General features: G+C 40.9%; 1 protein-coding gene across 8 annotated transcripts in view; it reads left to right on the forward strand.

Annotated features, from left to right (window-relative positions):
- MAP7 (microtubule associated protein 7) overlaps positions 1 to 18,909 on the forward strand; it is a 106,981-nt gene that overhangs the window by 19,205 nt on the left and 68,867 nt on the right. The window contains exon 1 of one of the 8 annotated variants that reach the window (XM_085217225.1): positions 12,060 to 12,161. The exons of 6 other annotated variants lie outside the window; for them this stretch is intronic. In XM_085217225.1, coding sequence (XP_085073351.1) covers positions 12,149 to 12,161 — 13 coding nt within the window. In that variant the 5' untranslated portion in view covers positions 12,060 to 12,148. Of the gene's footprint in view, positions 1 to 12,059; positions 12,162 to 18,909 lie in introns of those variants that run through there. One more of the 8 variants, XM_085217226.1, reaches the window with a different exon arrangement.

An 18,909-nucleotide genomic window follows, 5' to 3' on the forward strand; every position in this document is an offset into this window, starting at 1 on the left:
CTCATGTTCAGTCAAACGTTGACCAATATACCCAGGTCCATTTCTTCCACAGTCTTCCAGCCACTCTGCCCCCAAGCCTGTAGTGTTGCCAGGAGTAGTTGTGGCCAAAGTGCAGGACCCAACACTTAGTCCTGTTGAACTTCATCCTATTGGCCTCAGCCCAGCTATCCAGCCTGTCCTGATCCCTCTATATGGCCTTCCTTACCTCCAAGCAGATCAACATTTCCTCCCAAGTTGGTGTCATCTGCAAACTTACCTAGAGTGCACTCAGTGCCCTCATCCAAGTCAGATACTAAACAGGACAGGTACAGCCCCCTGGAAAACACCACTTGTGAGCAGTCGTCAGCTAGTTTTTACTGCATTCACCACTGTTCTCTGGGCCTGGCCATCCAGCCAGTTCTTTACCCAGCAGAGAGCGTACCTGCCCAAGCCACAGGCTGCCAGCTTCTCTGGGAGAATACTTTGGGAGATGGTGTCAAAGGTTTTGCTCAAGGCTAGGTAGACTATGTCAACAGCCCTTCCCTCATCCAGCGGGCAGGTCACTTGCTTGTAGAAGGAGATCAGGTTGGTCAAGCAGGATCTGCCCTTCATGAACCCCTGCTGGCTGGGCCTTATCCCCTGGTTCTTCTACATGTGCCATGTGGCCTCACTTAAGATGATCTGCTCCGTAATCTCTTCTGGCACTGAGGACAGGCTGAAGGCTCTGTAGTTCCCTAGGTCCTCCTTATGACCCTTCTTGTAGATGGGAGTCACCTTGGCAAGCCTCCAGTCCTCTGGGACTGTGTGAATGGTGGAATGGAGCTTGGCAATCAGCTCTCTCAGCACTCTCAGGTGGATCCCATCTGGCCCCCTGGACTTGTGACAGTCCAGGTGGAGTAGTAGGTCTCTAACTATCTCCACCTGAATTGTGAGGGGTTTATTCCGTTCCCCATCCCAGACTTCCAGGTCAAGGGGTAGAGTACCTGAAGATAACTGATCTGACTTTTAAAGGCAATTGTAAAGATGGCATTGAGAACCTCAGCCTTTTCCTTATCCTCAGTGGGCACATTCCTTTCTCGCTGCATCCAGTAAAGGATAGAGATTCTCCTTAAGCCCTCCTTTTTCTGTTAATATGTTTAGAAAAAGGTTGTTTTTGTTTTCTTTTACTCAAAGGCCGAGTTGAGTTCAAGCTGGGCTTTTACCTTTCTAATTTTCTCCCTGCATATCCAAACAACTTCTTTGTAATCTCTCCGAGTTGTCCATCCCTTCTTCCACGAGCTAGATTCTCTTTTTCTCCTGAAGTCTCAGAAAAAGTTCCCTGTTCATCTACATTGGTCATCTTCCCCCCAGCTTATTGTTAAGGTACAAGGGGACTGCTGCCTGCTCCAGTGCCTCTAAGATTTCCTTCTTAAGGAACCTTCCTGGACCCCTTTACCCTTCAGGACTGAATCCCATGGGACCCTCCCTATGAGTGTCCTGAGTAGTTTGAAGCCTGCCCTCTGGAAGTCCAAGGTAGCAGTTTTGCTGCCCCCACCCCTCCTGACTTAAGAATTGAGAACTCTACCATTTTGTGGTGACTCTGCTCAAGGCAGCTCCCAACCTCCATATCTCTCACCAGTCCTTCTCTGTTTGTGAATTTATTTCCATGGAAACTACATCAGATACAAAGACTATAACAACACTATTTGATAAAGCAAATTCTGAGCTACAAAACACTGTTTTCCAAGTCATCACCACTGGCTATGTATTTTCACCAGCGATGAACAAGAGTTTGCATGCCACACTTGTAAAAATCTGCACCAGAGGTCACCGCTGCTGAAACGCACCGCCCATAGCCTCACTGTACTCACATCCACTGTTTGGTCTCCGTAAACTTTAAGCAAGCATCAATGAATGTCAGTGGGTGCCATTGTTTCCACATGGAGGGATTCAGTGACACAGCTTTGATTCATACGCGTTTCCATGTCAGACGCCATTCTGTCAGACTGCTCCTCTGCTGCCATCTGTTGCACAGCAACAACATGTAACAGAATATTGATAGGAAGACTCAACCTCTACTGCCGTATCACCAACATCTGCTTCTGACATCATGAGCCAACAAAATAAAATAAGAGGCATTGCTTTCAGAGCAGCCCTTGTACTTTACCCTACTGTGTTTAGTTGCAGTCTGAAATGCAAAGTAAGAGAGGAGTGGGTGAAGAAAAAGCAGATGGCAGCTGCCATCTGCAAACCAGAAAAGGACAGCAACAACCAGCTGCTGAGTGAGGTATTGGCAGTAGAATCAGGCTGCAGACCAAGCAGTACGTGCCTGATGTTATGCCTGGGTTATCAGCATTTCAGTATGTTCTTACACTGCCTCTTCTGAAATACTGCATGAAGTATTTATTTACTTTTTTGCTAGGCTTCTTATTTGCCAAGTTATTCTTGTGTTTAATTAACAAAATGTCTGCCAGTTTGTGTTCAGGGAGTTTTTGTGAGTGTCGCTGTCGCCAAGAGTTACCTGGATTGCTGCTCTAATCCACGTGTCAGATGCTCACTGTCACTCAAGATTAGCTACAGAGCAGCTAGGCTTTCCACTGCAGTTTATTTAACAGAAATGATGCAGTAGAATAGCTGAAGTTAGTTGGTAGAGTTACTGCGTACTAATAAACGGGATGCTGTACAGAGTCAGCAGGATCCAACAGCTGTCATTCAAAGTAAAACTTTTGATTTTCTTTCTTTTCCCCTATATACAAAACCTTCTGTAGCATGTATCCATATGGGGGCCTCTTTACTTGTTTTGAAACTTTTCTTCTTCACTGTTCTTTACCGTTCTCCATCACACCTGACCTGCTCACTTGGGTACTGAAGTAGTATGAAAGTACACTGAAGAAGGAGGCTGCTGTAACTATAATAAAGCTACAGTGCATCATATAGAGCCACATTTTTCTCTTGAGGAAGGCATGTTTTTAGTTTTAAAACAACTATCTTCTGAGGCTGGTTATTGGAAATCCAGGTGCTGATTAACAGTCGTTTTGAGACCTGTGTTGCAATAACTGCCTTTTGTGCTTTTATACTTAAAAATTCTTGTGACAAATATTGCATCTAGTAAGATTTTACAGAAACAATCACTACTTCCCTCTCTGGGGAGGGGAAATTAATTTCTATAGAACGCCCTGACAACAGTGATTACAATGATAGCTTTCCCATCGGACTTGAATGTTTCAGGCTGAGTAAGGATTATTGAACATTACTCTGTGAAAAACAGCCAGTCAAAGAGCTTTGATTTCTTTTGATTGAACGATAGTGCACTTACTGTACTGTAATTTCTTCTTTTCTTTTGACTCAACTTATTTGGTTGTCCTTTTCCTCTAATGTTATTTAATTTACACAGCCGAACACAAATGTAGCATATGTACGTAGCATAACACAAATATGACACAAAATATCCTTTTAGAAGATGAAAACAAAATGTTTTGCCTATAAACCTTTTGGGAAGACTTTTCTACTTGCAGGTATTAAAAGATGTAGTGAAATTACCATAGGCAGAGCATAGACTTCCACTCTGCTAGGCACTCCTGGGTCATTACATGCAAAAATGCAGTGGGATCTTGCTTTTCTGTTTTATAACAGATACTACTGCTCAATTGTATGCACTAAAGCTGTTTTCCAAATATCTTTGTTTTCAGCTGCTGTAAATTAGTGCAGTGCTGGATAATGTTTTATACTTTGCTTTTAAAGAGGAGAGGGAATAAAATGGGGGAAATGAGTATCTTGGTGTCCTACATGCCTCCAAGATTAATTGGGGCTTTCTGCAGAAAGAACTGTTAATTTGTGTTGGAAACAACTCACTGCTGAGTAAATGAAGTGTTGAGGCTGATGTCAGTCAGCAGCGGGGCCTTTTCTGCTGCTTACCTCATGCTGTGCTCTCTGTGACCTGCTTGGGTGAGAGTTACCATGGGCTGGAGCAGGCTCAAGCTGCTCAGGCACTGGTGCTGCAGAGTAGCTCTGTTTTAAAGGGCCACTTGGACATGATATGCCCTGGTGTCTTCTGGGGTGACATCTTTTGCTTCCCAAAAGCAAAGATTGCTCCTGGGCCAATGTTTCTAGTCCTGGCTTTTGTGGTAAAATAGAACACAGGACTGTGGGGAGGTGCTTAGGGTAAAAGCTGTCTTCTCTCTCCTTTTCTTTCCTTGGAAAGCCTTTCTCCTTGGACCTGCCTTTGTGCAGCTGGGGCACACCCCTGCACCTGCATACATTGCAAGCTGTCACTGACAAACATTTAAGTACTTGAAATCTGATTATGAGAGGAAGAAAATAGATAAGCTTTGCTTTTCTTTTCTTCCTTTCTTATTTTTTTGCCTCTCTAGATAAACAACACTTAGATATTGGGGCAATGTGGGAGTGTCTCTTTTATTTTTTTTCTTTTAAAGCTCTGCTGTCCCTAATAAAGAGATACGTAGAGAGATTACTAATGCCAGATAGAGTGTTGGAGGAGGTTACAATTGTAGATTTGATCACAAATGTAGCATAACAAAATATGAAGTGCACATACCATGATTGTAGATTCAGTTTTTGCTCTGTTAAAAGTCAAATACTTTCTTTCTAAGAGTCTGGAAAAAAAACCCTTTACTGCCTGCAGTAGTTAACTCCACGTCTAGGTGAGCACTGGATTTTGTAGTCTTACTCTCACAGTGGGTAAGACATCTTGTGGTATCTGCTGAAGCCCACTTATTAAAGGAGTTGGGCAGTTCAGTTTATGAGCACTTAAAATCCAGGCTCCTTTCCTCTAGTCTTTAAAGACATTTCTAGAGGCCTTATCGGAAAGGGAGTTGAAAATGAGTATTAAAAAATTATAAGCAAAAATGAGACTTAGTCACCTTGAAGACTTTATAGTATTGCTTAGAATAATTGTAACTGAATAGCCTGATCTTCTGTGAGCTGCAAATGATTTGCTGTAATCCCATTCTTTCTGGGTGTGACTTATGGGTAGTGCAGAGTTTGTCATAAGGGATGCTAGATATGAAGAACGTTAATTTTAAAATCCTTTTTGGCAAGAAGATGTAAGGTTAGGTTTGTGCAAAGCCACTAAAAAGGCTCAGCCAACTTTCTCCCTATGGTAGCTCTTTGAAGTAATGAATTAATCTCCTGTTTTCAGGCTTAGAGCACTTATTTTTTTCTCTTGGTAATACACTGAAATTACTTATCGCCAGTTATTGGTCTCTCTGGCTTTGTGTACTGAACTTCATTTTGCATGCAGATAATTAGTTGTCTAGTTCTTGCTTGAAAAGAAGTGACCATACAGTATCCATTTCAAAGAATGAGAAAACTTCCAAGAACAGGTGTATCTGTAGTACCTGAATCTACCTTGAAGAAATTGGTGGAAGGTTCTCGTCAGAATCAGATTCTCAGATCTCATTATCTTCTGAATTAATGAATCAGTCTGTACGTCCTGCCGTCACATTCAGTCATTTCTCAACCTAGTACAACTTCAAAATGTTATAATTTTGCATGGGAAGCAGTGATTCCATTTTTTAAAAAATCTTTTTTTGCAGAGTGTGAGGACTTACTGTTATCTTACTATGCAAACTGCAGAACGGGAATCTGAAGCAGAGCACTTACAGAATGGTCTGAATTCTCCCTCCCTGCAGCTGGGGTTGAGGTGTGTTGGCCAGATCGCAGGCGGTACTGCAGACAAACAAGGGCTTTAGGCCTGAAGTACCTCAGCAGAGGGCAGGGCTCTGCAAGGTGAGTGACGTGTGTCTGGCACAAGGAAGAAAGGCACTGCGAAGCAAAAATGTTATTTCTACTTGAATTGGGTTGTTTGTGCTTCTGCAGGATTTTGTGTTTCTTTGTCAAAATGGTCATTTACCTAGGCTTTGCATCTGCAGTCTTGAGGTAGCGTCTGTTTTCTTGCCATATAGCTCGCCAGAGTTTCTTGTGCTTGAATTCCCAAAGATCAAAGCTGCGTTTACAAAAAATGGAGAGGCACCATACTGGACGAGGTCCATGTTCCTGGGGCCAGCTCTTATGCTATTGGCAGTAAACGTCTAAGTTGTTGGGCAGCGCTACTGTCAAGTTGTTGCACTGCTGAAGCTGTGGTGGCCTGGCACTAGATTCAACTCTGCTGCATTAATTTTGTTGCCAACAATGGATCACAAGTCAGGGAAGTGTTAAAAATGATGGATTGTGAATTTCATCCAGTATTTATAAAGCTAGTACTTTCAAACACTGAAAGAATGCTGAAAGCAGCTGTACTGGTGCCTTTTGCCCATGCCTTAGAGGTAGTATCACAGATACCATAGTACACTCAGTTGTTTAGTGTGTGGCTTCTAAAGTCTTAATTATTAATAATGATTTAGCCTCCAAAGTTATTGGCTTGCTTAGGAGGCATTGAGGTGTTGCTTTCGTTCTTATAATGGTGCTGTGTGTGTGTGTGTCTGTCTGTGTGTGTGTGTGTGTGTGTGTGTGTGTGTGTGAAGTCCTTTTAACTTGTGCTAATGAGGGTGCTGTTTAAGGTCAGGCTTTAACTGCAGTGTACTGTCTGAAATAACGTCTTGGAGAGTAAAGAGGTGCCTCCCCTGCTGCTGAATTGAAGAATAATTAACTGTCACGTGGCTATTCAGGCTCTTTTCAAGAGGCTAATAATTGTTGTGTTTGATAGCATGGCTCTACATTCACTGATTTTTTTCAATTCTGAGCTCTTTTCTCAGAGCTGCCAAACATACAACTTTGCTAAATGAAGGGATTGTTCCTTTTACAGCATTTTGTCTCCAAGGAGGAAGGAGAATTTCTTAGAGAAAGATGCATGAGCACACAAGGTGTGGTTCCTCACCTTTCTCTCAGAAGACTTTTTGGGTGTGTGGTTGCATGTAGGTAGGGAGCTGCTTATAATGTGAGCTGGTAGTGTTTCAAAAGGGTCTGTGATAGTGGATACTGCAGTGTAGTGCACATGTAACATTTTATGACACTTCAGTAAGAATTTGTTTTGGAAAAGGTTTATATTTCCTAAGGAAAAGAGTCTACCTCCTGAACTGTTAGCTGAAGGTCTTATGTCTTTCTAGTAGTAACACCACTGAAACAAAATTTTAGCTGCTGGAGCCTGCAATTGTAGGACTTTTTGAAGATTTTCATGGAGGGAAGCTCTGCAACCTCTCGAGCATCTGATGAATCTTCTCAAACTGTGTGTGTCATGTGCAAGCCTTGTTCTTGGCTAATGACTTATGAGAACTAGAAGAAAGATGTATTGTTCATCTTCCTGGAATAGGAACTGTGGAGTGCTTCTGCTATCCTTCAGCTGCCAGCCAATTACTCTGCTGTTGTCCGCTTCAGCTATAGTTTGTCTTGTTCAGGTTGTTCTGCAACAGCTTTCCAGCTTGGAAAGTGATTAAAGTTTGGAAAAGGCAGAAGGGATCTTTGCTTTGTTCTTTTTCATCTTGTGTCATCACATTCTGCTCTTTTCAGAAAATACTCTTTGGGGTTATGGAGTGATTTAAGGTAAGAGTCCCGATGCTGTGATTTAATTGAGCTCACAGGTATTTTACATGCTAGCTTGCTAGTAGTAGAGTATCAGGGCATCACCTTGTGCATGCAATTTGTGGACCTGTGTGATGCAGGGAAGGGAGACTTCCTTAAATTTATCCAGGATAAATTCATATAGAGAGAAGAGATTCCCAGACTCCTTTAAAATTAATATCAACAAAAACTCTACTGTTTTTATCCTAGGGAATAGGATAAAAGGAGGACAGAATTCACACAGTGAGCCAAGATCAAAGCCAACAGTCAAAGCCAAAGTACAGTCAAGGAGACTTTACTTTCATTTATTCTCATCCCACAATGAATATTGACTTCTGCAGAGTAAAAATTAGTTTATGTTCTTACTAGTAATATGGATGGGACTGGTGAGAAAAAATGTGACTGACTTGTTCAGATTCTCAGGAGTTGTTTTCTGTTAATACACTCAAGAACTTTTGAGGACCTACAGTAGAAGCGTATGTCTGGTCAGTAGAGTTTCAGATCCTGTGTATTTGATTGCTCCTTGTTACCAGAAATTAAGAAATCAAAAATATCTATCCATTCATGTTTTGACATGTAAATAATGGAAAAAAAAATACTACATAAACCAGTACATGTATGCTAGGTAACTGATGGACTAACTTGTTCTGGAGACATTAAAGACAAAGGAAATTGTGATACTTTTATTTTCAAAGTTAGTTTTACAGGATTATGCTGTAGCCCACAAATATGTGCTCCAGACTTGAGGAATGGGGGACCAAGCTCCTAAATACTATGCCAAAATAATTCTATATCAGTGTCTTCTGATTAGTATTAGTAGACTGAAATGCGGAGAAAACACGGACAGATATTATTTTCCACATTTACAATGTTTTTAATATATTATTGCTGGAACATTTTGTACTGCTTTAAAAGGAGATGGTGTGAAAGTCTTTGTTAAGACCTGAAAAACACTGTTGTAATAGTGTATTTTTCTTTTAATATTTAAATTTAAGGGCATACTCCTTAGACAGTGTTCAATGTAATGAAAGCCCCAGCGAGGGTGAGGTAGTCCAGAGAATATAAATGATGATGAAATCTTCTGCAAAACCAGTTTTGCTTCTGCTGTTCGACAGCACTGAGAGAGTTACACTCTTCTCTCAGGCAGCTTTAATGTCGTTAAGTGCCAACCTGCTTAAGCTATCCATCCTACGATAGGCCGCAGTGTACGCTTGAATTTTTCAGGAGTTCTCAGGCTTTCAGGCATTTGCATCTTTCTCCCAGCCCGCTGTCTCTCTCTTTGTGAAAATGGGTTCTTGCTGAAGCAGCTTCTTTCTTTTGCATGTGTTATCCCCTAGGCACATGACAGCCATGTAAAAAATGCAGACCAACCGGCGCATCAGCTCCTGCCAGCCACGTGGATGATTTCCCTTTCCTTTTCTTCACGTCTATATAATTTTTTATGTGCTGAACCTTCATAAAAGTAACTCTAGAAAGTTCAGCATTGAATTAAAATGGTAGCTTGCCCACTAAAGAAATACAGTACTGACATCATACGAAGCCTTTCATAAGGATGAGATAAAAACTGATAATGTAAGTTAATGTTTACACTTTAGAGGTCGACCTTTAGCATGTGGGTGCCGAAGACTGTTGTGTGCTTTAAGAAACAGCAGATGTGTAGCAGGGCCTACCTGCAGGCAGGCCAGTTAGGGGTGTGGGCTGCAGGTGGGGGTTGCTTTTCCTTTTCTCCTACTCACCTGGCTGAAGGTAAAGCCTTGTCTGTCCCTGTAGGGCAATCCCCTGCTAAGCTGGGGAAATCCATTTTGTCTCAGTCGGTTGATACAGGCAACAATCTCTTTGCCCAGACCAAGCTCCCTTCCTCTAGGAGGTGATGCAGATGCAGTGTTAGGGCAGCCGGCTGCCATCCTCTGCTCATGCTGTCACAGAGCTGTGGCACCCATCCCCTTTGGTTTGAGGCCTTCTGATACTCAGTGGAGCCCTGGGATGATGGTGAGCATAAACTGTGGATCAGCCTGATGTTTGACAAGGGACTGAGGGGTCTATCTGGCATTCTGAGGTGCAGTATTTATCTTTGAGCCCTCTGAGCGCTTCCTACACAAGCCATGACTTGTTTAGCTCTTCTAGCTTCTTACCTGATTTAGAAAAAACAAAAGCTGTTAGCTTTTCCACATATCTGCAGAAAGAGAAAATAGTAAGAAAGCACATTTAAAAATAATAATTAAGACACTAAATGAGGAAAACATCCATCAAAGCTTAGGATCATACTCTTGTAAAGCTGAATCTGATATTTTAAAGAAAGAACGACCATTGTCTTTACCTGGCTTTTTTGCAGAAATTCTGTTCTAACCTTTTTTCCCGTTATGTTTTGTGCATACACACATGCATTTCAGTTCTGTGTGGAAATGGCTTTCAGATGACTAACCTTTTTAACCTCAGCTAAGTCATGTTTATTAAAAATTAACTTCAAAGATGGAAATTCATCTTGCTCCCTCTTTTCAGCCCTGGCCCATTATGAAGGTTAGTGCCTAACCCTTCCTTGCAGCAGGGCTGCTCCATCTTCCTGGCCTGGATGTATCTAGGGCAGTCTGCAGCAGTTCTAGCACACTGTGTGGCTATTTTTGGCAGTGTAGCTTTTGTCTGGCAGTGCTAGGAAGGATGGCATATGCTCAGTACATACGTGCTGTGCATGTGACTGATTTAAGGATGAGCGATGGGGTATGGTTTAAATAAAATATATATAAATACATATCAGTATCAACAGAAAAAAAGAAAAAAAGCTATGTTCTGTTACAAAACAAATTAATCTGCCTGACTGCATGAAATTTCATTTTCTTTTTTTATGTAATTGTGTGCTCAGTGGACTGTGCATTAGAGGGTGAATTAGCAAGTTAATTTACCCTACGTGTCCGTAAGAGAATAGCTTTTACAACCTTGTGATCTTAACTGCAATGTGAATGTATCAGAATACACAAACACAGCTTTTTATTTTTAGAAGTACTGTAGCAAAAGCTTGGTTTAACCTGCTCTCTCTTTAGGCTTTTAATTCTGTTTTACAGTCACTAACAATTGATATATATATATCCTTTTTTTTTTTATTTGGACATGTTGCTTGTGGTATTTTCTTTTAAATATTTTTGTTTGTTTTCCATCCTTTAATACATTACTTCAAGGGGACTATTTGCAGAGCAAGTTACCTGCTCATCATTGGAGCAAGGTTGTTTGAATTAATTACAGTTAGTCTTCCACATAAATAATCAAAAATAATTGATGTTTACACTCTGTAATTTGAGTTGCAAACTCAAAGCAGAGTGTTTATCAGTCTGCCTCTCTAATATTCCATAAACCCAAGATGCTTCAGGCTCAGAATTTCACAGGAAGGGCTGTACATCCTTATTTCTCATTTCTGTCATGAAGTAGCTGGGTCCCCCAGCCAGAACTTGGGCCCAGTTGTATCAGTTGTGGGGCAGAAGGAGAATGCTTGCATCAGAGCAGCAGTAGTGTGAATAAATGAGATGCTAAAGAGAGCTGAGAACAGAAACACTTCCAGGTAAAGGTCTGGATCCAAGCTGTTACAGGTGAGGTGGGGTTTGTGCTCCAGGGATCATCACTGGCTGCAGCTGGTTGGAATGCTCTGCAAGGACCAGGCATGAAACCCAATTTCCAGGCTTGCTCGCCAGTTGTAGCCTGAAGGTTGGCTGAAGTGGCAGGACAATGCCATAACTTCTGGGGTTTTCCTGAAGTCATATTGAAAGCTGTTAGCTTTTTAAATATTTTTTCCCCTAGATTGAAGAAATATATCCATTATTTACGAGTTGCTGATTTGTTATAATGAGCAAAGCAACTGTGCTTGTTGAAAAGGCTCATTGGTTATCAAGACAGTAGAAGCATGTCAATTAACTATGCCTACACTAGTACTAAATTACATAATGTCGCAATACTAAAATCTTGTGTACATGTGCAAAAATCCTTCACTCAAACCAAGACTCCATCTCAGTCTATTTTCTCTATCTTGAAATACATCTTGGATTTTTTAGTGCTATTGTGAAACAGTCTATTGCTCCAAGCTGCTTGAAATTGCAAGGGCTATTTTAAATGACTGAAGGACCGTGCAGGGCAACATGGAGGATCTGCTGCCCTACTTCCCTTGGAGGCAGGCTGGAACTGGCTGCCCAAGGCCTCCCTGCAAGCTGGGTGCTTTGCAGTAGGAAGTGGGGCAGTGTGGTAGACAGCTGCCAGCACCAATAACCGGTGCCTTGAGCAGCTTAGCATAGGCTAAGCCCAAATCTATTGACGCAGAATGCAGGGAAGGGCTCTGCAGACTTCTCCCCCTCCCTGCTCCTGTATATAATCTCATGATGCTGTGGATGTGACAAACTCCATTTTGGTTAGATGTTGGGCCAGAAACGGAGAGAGTGGGTCAGATTTGACCTCTGAAGTCTATTTTAATGGTATGTGTTTTTACACTTCCCCAAGCTGCACTTTTTCTTCATCATCTCCTCCTTCTTCCTCCTGTCTTGCATAAATTCCTGAAGAGAATTTTCTTGAAGAAATTGCCTGAATTTCTTTAATGTAGGATGGGAGACCGAGTGAAGTTGTGCGTGTGAGGTGATATGGATCATGCTATGGACTCGCAGTAGATGTCTGCAGTGCAAATGAATGTACAGTACTGAATATAATGGATGAAATAGGTAAGCGGCTCACACTTTGTATTTCCAGAAATAATTTTTTTAAATGGCTTCCTGACTAGAAACTGGAAAGCATTGTTATGTCTAGCCAGGGGATGCGTGTAGTCTTTTTCCCTGTTTGCTTTTGTTTCCTGATTAATTTCAAAGAGCCTAACATGATGTGCAGGTTGGGGAAGGGTAACCTAAGTACACTGATCTTTTGACTTTGATTTTCTAGGATGCATTTCCAAGGGGAAGGCTTTATGCAGTCATTGATAGTTGAGCAGCCAAGTTATTTTGGCATGTTTTGTAATACAAAAAAGGACTCTGTTTTGTTGATATGTCTCTATTCTCTTTCAAAAGCATGAGAAATTTGAATGGGTTACCATCTTCTGATTTTCTGCATAATTCTTTACTGACTGTTTCGCTCTAAGTAGCCATACTCCTTGTATGTAGTGTAGGTATATACTTGCTAACAACATCGTTCAGTCAGTTTAATTAATTTTAACTTTGAATTTACGAGACTAAAATGAGATGCTGAGGATGGCAATATGCGGAACAGGAAGGAACCTGCCTATCTGTAATGAAATCTTTTATATAAGCTAAGGACTGGTTGCGAAAACAGCTGCTACTTTTGGGTTTGGGATGTTGTGTTGTAGCAACTTTGCTATGAGAATGTTTCCTTTTCTTCTGCTGCCCTAGGCAAGACAACTGGAGAAGGATGTTCTGCTGTGAGAAAGCTCTGTGTGAGGAGCTACTCGCCAAGGGGAATTAGCAGAGCTTTTTGTAACTCTTAATCTTTTTAGTTATTCAAGTTCGTACATGCAGAGCATGAAAGCAAGAGTATTGTGTTTTGTTTTTCCTATTATTTCTATTTGGTTTATTTTTTGGTGACTGAGCTAAACAACAAAAAAAATTAAATAATAATAAAATTGCTGTTTTGGATGTGGATGCTTTTTTGCTTTCTCGTTTGGTTTTCCTGTTTTTTCTCTTCAGTGGTTGCCTGGTGCATTTACTCTGTAAGTTTACAGGCAGAGCTGTTCTGCTATAGGCTGTGGGTTATGCCATCTAGCTGTCCTTTTTGTTTCCTGTCAGCTACCTTTGAGTCATAAAACTAATAAAAGAAAATGCATTTGATTCATTAATACAGAATTCTTTTTTTTTTTTTTTTTCCTTTTTATTTTGCTACGGTAAGTGCTACTTAACATACCTAAAAGTAGCCTGGCATTTAATGCTGGCTTGGTGCTGTCATGTGTTCTCTGTGCAATGCCTGATCCTAATCCATATTTTCCTTTGTGGAGTTGACAGCTCCCAGTCCTTGCACAGAGATGTAGCTTTTCCCTTCCTTCTGTATCCCAGGTGATAGCAGCAGCAGTGATTTTTTTTTTTTGTGTATGTGTGTTTGGTTTGTTTTTTAGGTTGGGTTGATGGTTTGGATTTTGTGGTTAGTTTTTTCTTTTTTTTTTTTTTTTTTTTTTTTGTCTGGGGTGTCTGGCATGTAGGGCTCTGGAGATAATGTGCAGGGGTGGAAGCCAGCCTATATCCTGGAAATGGAGGGGTCAGATCGGTGGATGCTTGCACATCAGATGGTCCAATTCCAGATAGGGCAGCCCCAATACACGTTGCATGAACTGGTCATAATATTGTCACTCGACCTGATGTCTGCCACTGTCTTTAGTTTAAATTGTGGCTGTCATATCAGGCTTATCTGGAAAGTGGGTTGAGTGGAAAGTTCTTTAATAATCTCCAAATCAAGTTATGATATTGAATTATGTCTTATATATATTATTGATGCATTTGATTAAGTGAAACTTAGCATTCCTGGAAATAAAGGAGTGCTGACATTGATAACTCATTACTGTACATACACACTTGTCTCTGTTTGCTCCAGTGATTGCAGGAATCTCTCCTCTTTTTATTCCTGAGCTTAATTTGCAGACTTTTCCTCCTGGGAGTTGTGGATTTAGGCAAAAATAGGGATGCTGGGCTGTGGAGGAACTGGGAGGTGAATGAACTGTGGATATAAGCTGAGACCACCCATTGTACCTCAATTCCTGACAGAAGTGGGATGTGGAAGGCTGGTGTTTAATATGTTGTATCACTGATATGTTTGGAAAATGAGTTTGTCGGAATTACTAACTTATGGAGTTACACTGCAAAAGCAGTGGAATTCTGCAGCAACAAGATAATGGTGCAAAGTAGAAATGGAAGTCTGAAGTAATAAAAAAGAATTGTTGAAGAATGCAAACACAGATAGCATTTTGTTATAAGGCTTTGATCAAAGAATTGATAAAAAATAAGGCAAGCCTCTAGGCTGTTAGAATTCAGGTAGATATAATTCCATTAATTGGTTATTTTTCAAAATAAAATGGAACATAATCATCAAATTACCAAATCAAACAGGAAATTCCAGGGAGGTAGGGACTACTTTATAACTTGAAAGCCATGCTATAAAAACAGAACTGCTACAGTTTTCAAAATGCATATAGAGTGACAAAAATTTGTTAGTAGGAAATAAACACAGAGGACAAGGTTGTGCAAAATGGTGCAGGAAGGTGGGGAGAAAAAAAGACACAAAACGATGGAGTAGCTTTTGCATAGGAGATACAGTCATGGGCCCATTTCTGTGAGTTTCTCCTCCTTCCCTCCTTTCATCCCCTTGCGAAAGCTGCAAAACACATCTGTATAAACAGAAAGATGGCATTGAATAGGAGCAGCTAAAGGTGCTGCTCATTAAATAGGAGGTTTGGCTCTTTATTATTATTTTTCAAAACGAGGAACTTTGTAGTGAAAGATAGCTTTACTTTACCATTCTTGGGTGAGGTTAGAGCAGTGTGAACTGTTATGATGAGAGGCCAGTTGTGCATCCCAAACAGCAGAACAAGTTATTGGATCAAATGTGAACAATAAAGCTGCTTCTGTCTGTCTTTCCTACAAAAAGGTGTAGAGATTTCTTGGCCAAAAAGCTAAGTAAATTAAATAAAGTAAAAACCTGTAGCTAAGAATATGGATCAAGTAGTTACAGAACTGTTGTTTTCTCTGTCTACAGAGATAAAAGAATTTTTTTTTCTCATGTATGCAGAGCAAGTTCCAGTGTATGCAGAAAAAGCAGGTGTTTTAATACTTGTAGAAAAGGAATCAAAATTAGTCTTTCTGTGTGTCATTTTGTTGGTGTTGCAGTTTTTTGGGTTTTTTTCCTTCACTAAACAACAGAAGATTAGAGATACTCATGTTGCCCAGCTGCAGAGCATCTTAGGAAAAAGATGCTCATCTCATTCAGGTGAATGATTATGTGGTTTGTTCTTTGGAAGTGTGCAGCAGCTGCATGCAGCAAAAAGAGACTTCTAGATTTGGTAACAAATGTTCTCCAGAAAACTTCAACATTAAGTTTCCTGATGGAGTTGTGGGAAAAGCAATAATGAAACTCCAGTCTTTTAGACTGTACTATTTTGGAAATTATGATTATATTTTTAAAGGAAAGCCTGAGGATAGCTGAGACTTAATTAGTGACTATATATGCTTCCTTTAGTCAAGGAAAACAAAGAAGTTATTTATAAATGACTGCTACTTGTATGTATGATCTAGTTTTAGAATATTGTGTTTTGAGGTTTTTAAGATATCAGAGGGCATTGATAGGAGCAGATTTATAGGGTCATGTAGCTTTGACTTGCAAGCTTAGGTGGTATTTTTAACACAAGGTAGCTGGAAAAGCATTTAAAACCACTGTCTGCTATTTTTGACATGTCTAGCACTTTAAAAAAATCCATATAATCCTCTTGAAACAGATGGCTACAGTGAGTTAAAATCCTGTGCTAGGATTTGGGTTTTTACCTGATGTTGAAACCAATGTCATGACAAAGGGATGGATCACTGACTTTGGAGGTGAAAACCTATTTCAGACTCATACTTAAAAAAAAAAAAAAAAAAAAAGAAAAGGCTGCAAAAGCACAAAGCACAGTGGCTTGTGCAACAGTTTGCTTTCTGGAGCTTAAAAGAAGCCTGCAGTGTTTACCGGTGGGAACTGTGGAGTCCCTCTGAATTTAGTCTGTTATTTTTATTTTTTGTAGTTTGTGCAATCAATATTTAGGCTACGCTGGAATATGGAAATCAGTGTTAACTGTCTCTAAACTTTTATAATGCGAGGGAGAAAAAACAAGAAGCGGAAGGCTTTCTTTAACTTCAAATCCTGTAATCGCTTGAGCTGCCTAAGTGAATGCAGGATTCGACCTGAAGTTTTTGGTTTAAGTAAATATAAGGACAACTCAGGCTGATTTTTTTTTGGGACAGGGCTGAGATGTGGAGGAAGGTGTTGGCAGTGGTTTCACACAGAACTAAAGCATGCTTAGGACAAAAAATCCAGCTGTCCTTCAGCTATCCATAGAGCCACCGTAGTGTTTCTAGAGATGGTGACAAAGCATTGGTGTTCTTGTCCAGATAACTGGAAATAATTTAATATGGTTGATGATTAATAACGAAAAGGCATACTAGTTCAGTGCACTTGTTTCCTGCATTTCTTTAGTGGTGAAAGGAGGCAAACGAATGGGACACTGAAGTGTTGACACACACTTGGCTCTTTATGGTTCAGTTGCTTGGTAGCTAAAGTTTATCCCAGGTGGATTCCGACAGTTAACCAGAGAGTAATCTGACCCTTCTAAATGCAAACGTAGCTGCCTTTCCCCAGCCTAACATGCAATACATTTAAATTTCACAAATATAACAACCTGTTCTGACTCTTCTGCCATCTATTTATAAAATACAAACATTTCAGAGGAACCTGTTCTGTCCAGCAGTCCATGCCCTCCTGTTCACTGCCACCCGCTGGGATGCTCCCTGCTTGCTCCTACCTTCTCGCCCCATTTTCTGGCAAACTGCAGCACTCAAGGAGCTTCAAGTTATATGGGTGATGACAGGTAGAGAAATTTCAAGTAATTTGGTGGCAGATGAAGAAACATTGTGGACATAAAATTTTAACACGGTGCATGCATTCCAAACTTTCTTATACTCCCCTTGTAACCATCACACACTGAATATCCTCCCTAGCAAGTGAAGGACATAACATATGCTGAAATATGAGAGAGATGTCAGATTCTTTGTGGAAAGCAGAAGAAACTAGTAGCTCCCAATATCTGGTGTTTCTAAGGCTCTTACAGCAAAGCCTGCTTTAGTGTTCTTAGTTTATTGTTCTAATATCTGCAGATAGCACTTGGGAAAGACAGCAAGCATATATGTAACTAGCTTGTTGATGACACAGTAAATTTTGTTGTCTTGATGAGACCTATGTGATGGTATGTCTAGGTATGCTGGGAATGTTTCTGCTTTCTGGCTAAAATTTAGGATAACTCTGGGCAACTCATGTGAGGGCACATATGAGGTGTGAGCTGATCTTGAGGATGCATTCGTTTGGGAAGCTGAATCTCTCTGGACTTCAGTGACAGGTTGCTGTTAGGCACATTGGCACACGCTAGATTTAATCTCTAAAAAGCTGGTGATGTGACACAATGTTTTTTCACTCCACACTTTGCTCATTTTACCAAGAGAGAGCACTGCAGTTTGATGACCTTCCCCGTTCTCCATTTTGTAATGCCGCTTCAGCTGGCGGATACATCAAGCTGCTGAGCAAGCACAGAGTGCATTCAGAGGGATGTGGGACGGAGTGGGAGATTTGGTTGTGTTGCTGATACTAGGAATCACCTGGATAAGAAGTACTGCTGCTGGGCCTGCCAGCTGAGTAGTTTGAGACTAGGTTCTTGTGAAACAGCTTAAATCTGCCGTGGCCATAGTTTGTGTTCTTTTAGCTGAGGAAAATGCAATGTATGTGTGCCTAAAGAGTGCCTTTGGCTTGCATAGTTATAAACAAAATATCGCTGCTGCTTTAGTCTATAGTTATGCAAAGGCACTGGGTGATAGAAGTGTTATGAGGACAGATTTGGAGTACTCAATTATTACCTTTATCTAATTAAACATACATCTTTCCTTCAGCTCCACCAAATACTAACATAGCTGTTGAATCTACAGACTTCAATAGCCTAGTGCATCCATGAAAAATGGTATGCATAGTGCTGGAGCAGACTTCAAAATGATATACCTGAACATGACCTGTAAACAAGGCTGATGCTCTAGGTCATCACTTTCTGCAAGCTTTCATGCAGTTGCCAAGAGAGACCTGGTCCCATGGAGCCTTGCAGCCAGAGTCATTGAGCCCTTTGCTTAATGAAGGTGTGCCTCAGGGACCCTGGGGCTTGTGAACTTGCACACACGAATGTGACCTTGTTCAGTTTGTCAGCAAGGAGTGGGTGGTGCGCCCATGACTTGTGAAGCTGTTAATCTGTCCTGAAAATAAACATTTCGTGTATTTTGTCAAGTCATAACATACATGCATTTGCAATAACAGAAGAACCTGCAAAATAACACAAGGCAGAGAAGAGGTGTGGTTATGTTTATCATGATATTTCCTCTCTGCTCCAGCCTTGCAGCCTGCTGACACAGTGGCCACAGGAGCTTTGAGAGGCTCTGTGGTGTAGAGGGTATTTCAGCATCAACTCCTGCCCTCTTTTTTGTTCCTGTCTCCAGGGCATGTAGAGGGATGTGGAAGAGGTGAGGAAAGGAATCAGCAGTGAGAGATCTAACCCTCACTTTTTCCCTTCGGAAGCTTGAGCCCTGCTTTATGCCTGCTTTTTACATAGAAATGCTCTCCCTCACTACATGGTGATTGGAACTTCACACGCTAATGAAGAGGGACTGTGTGATTTCCTTCTCCTAATTCTCCTTCTCT

This window comes from Meleagris gallopavo, chromosome 2, assembly GCF_905368555.1.
Source record: "Meleagris gallopavo chromosome 2, MGAL_WU_HG_1.1, whole genome shotgun sequence".
In the NCBI taxonomy this organism is placed as follows: domain Eukaryota; kingdom Metazoa; phylum Chordata; class Aves; order Galliformes; family Phasianidae; genus Meleagris; species Meleagris gallopavo.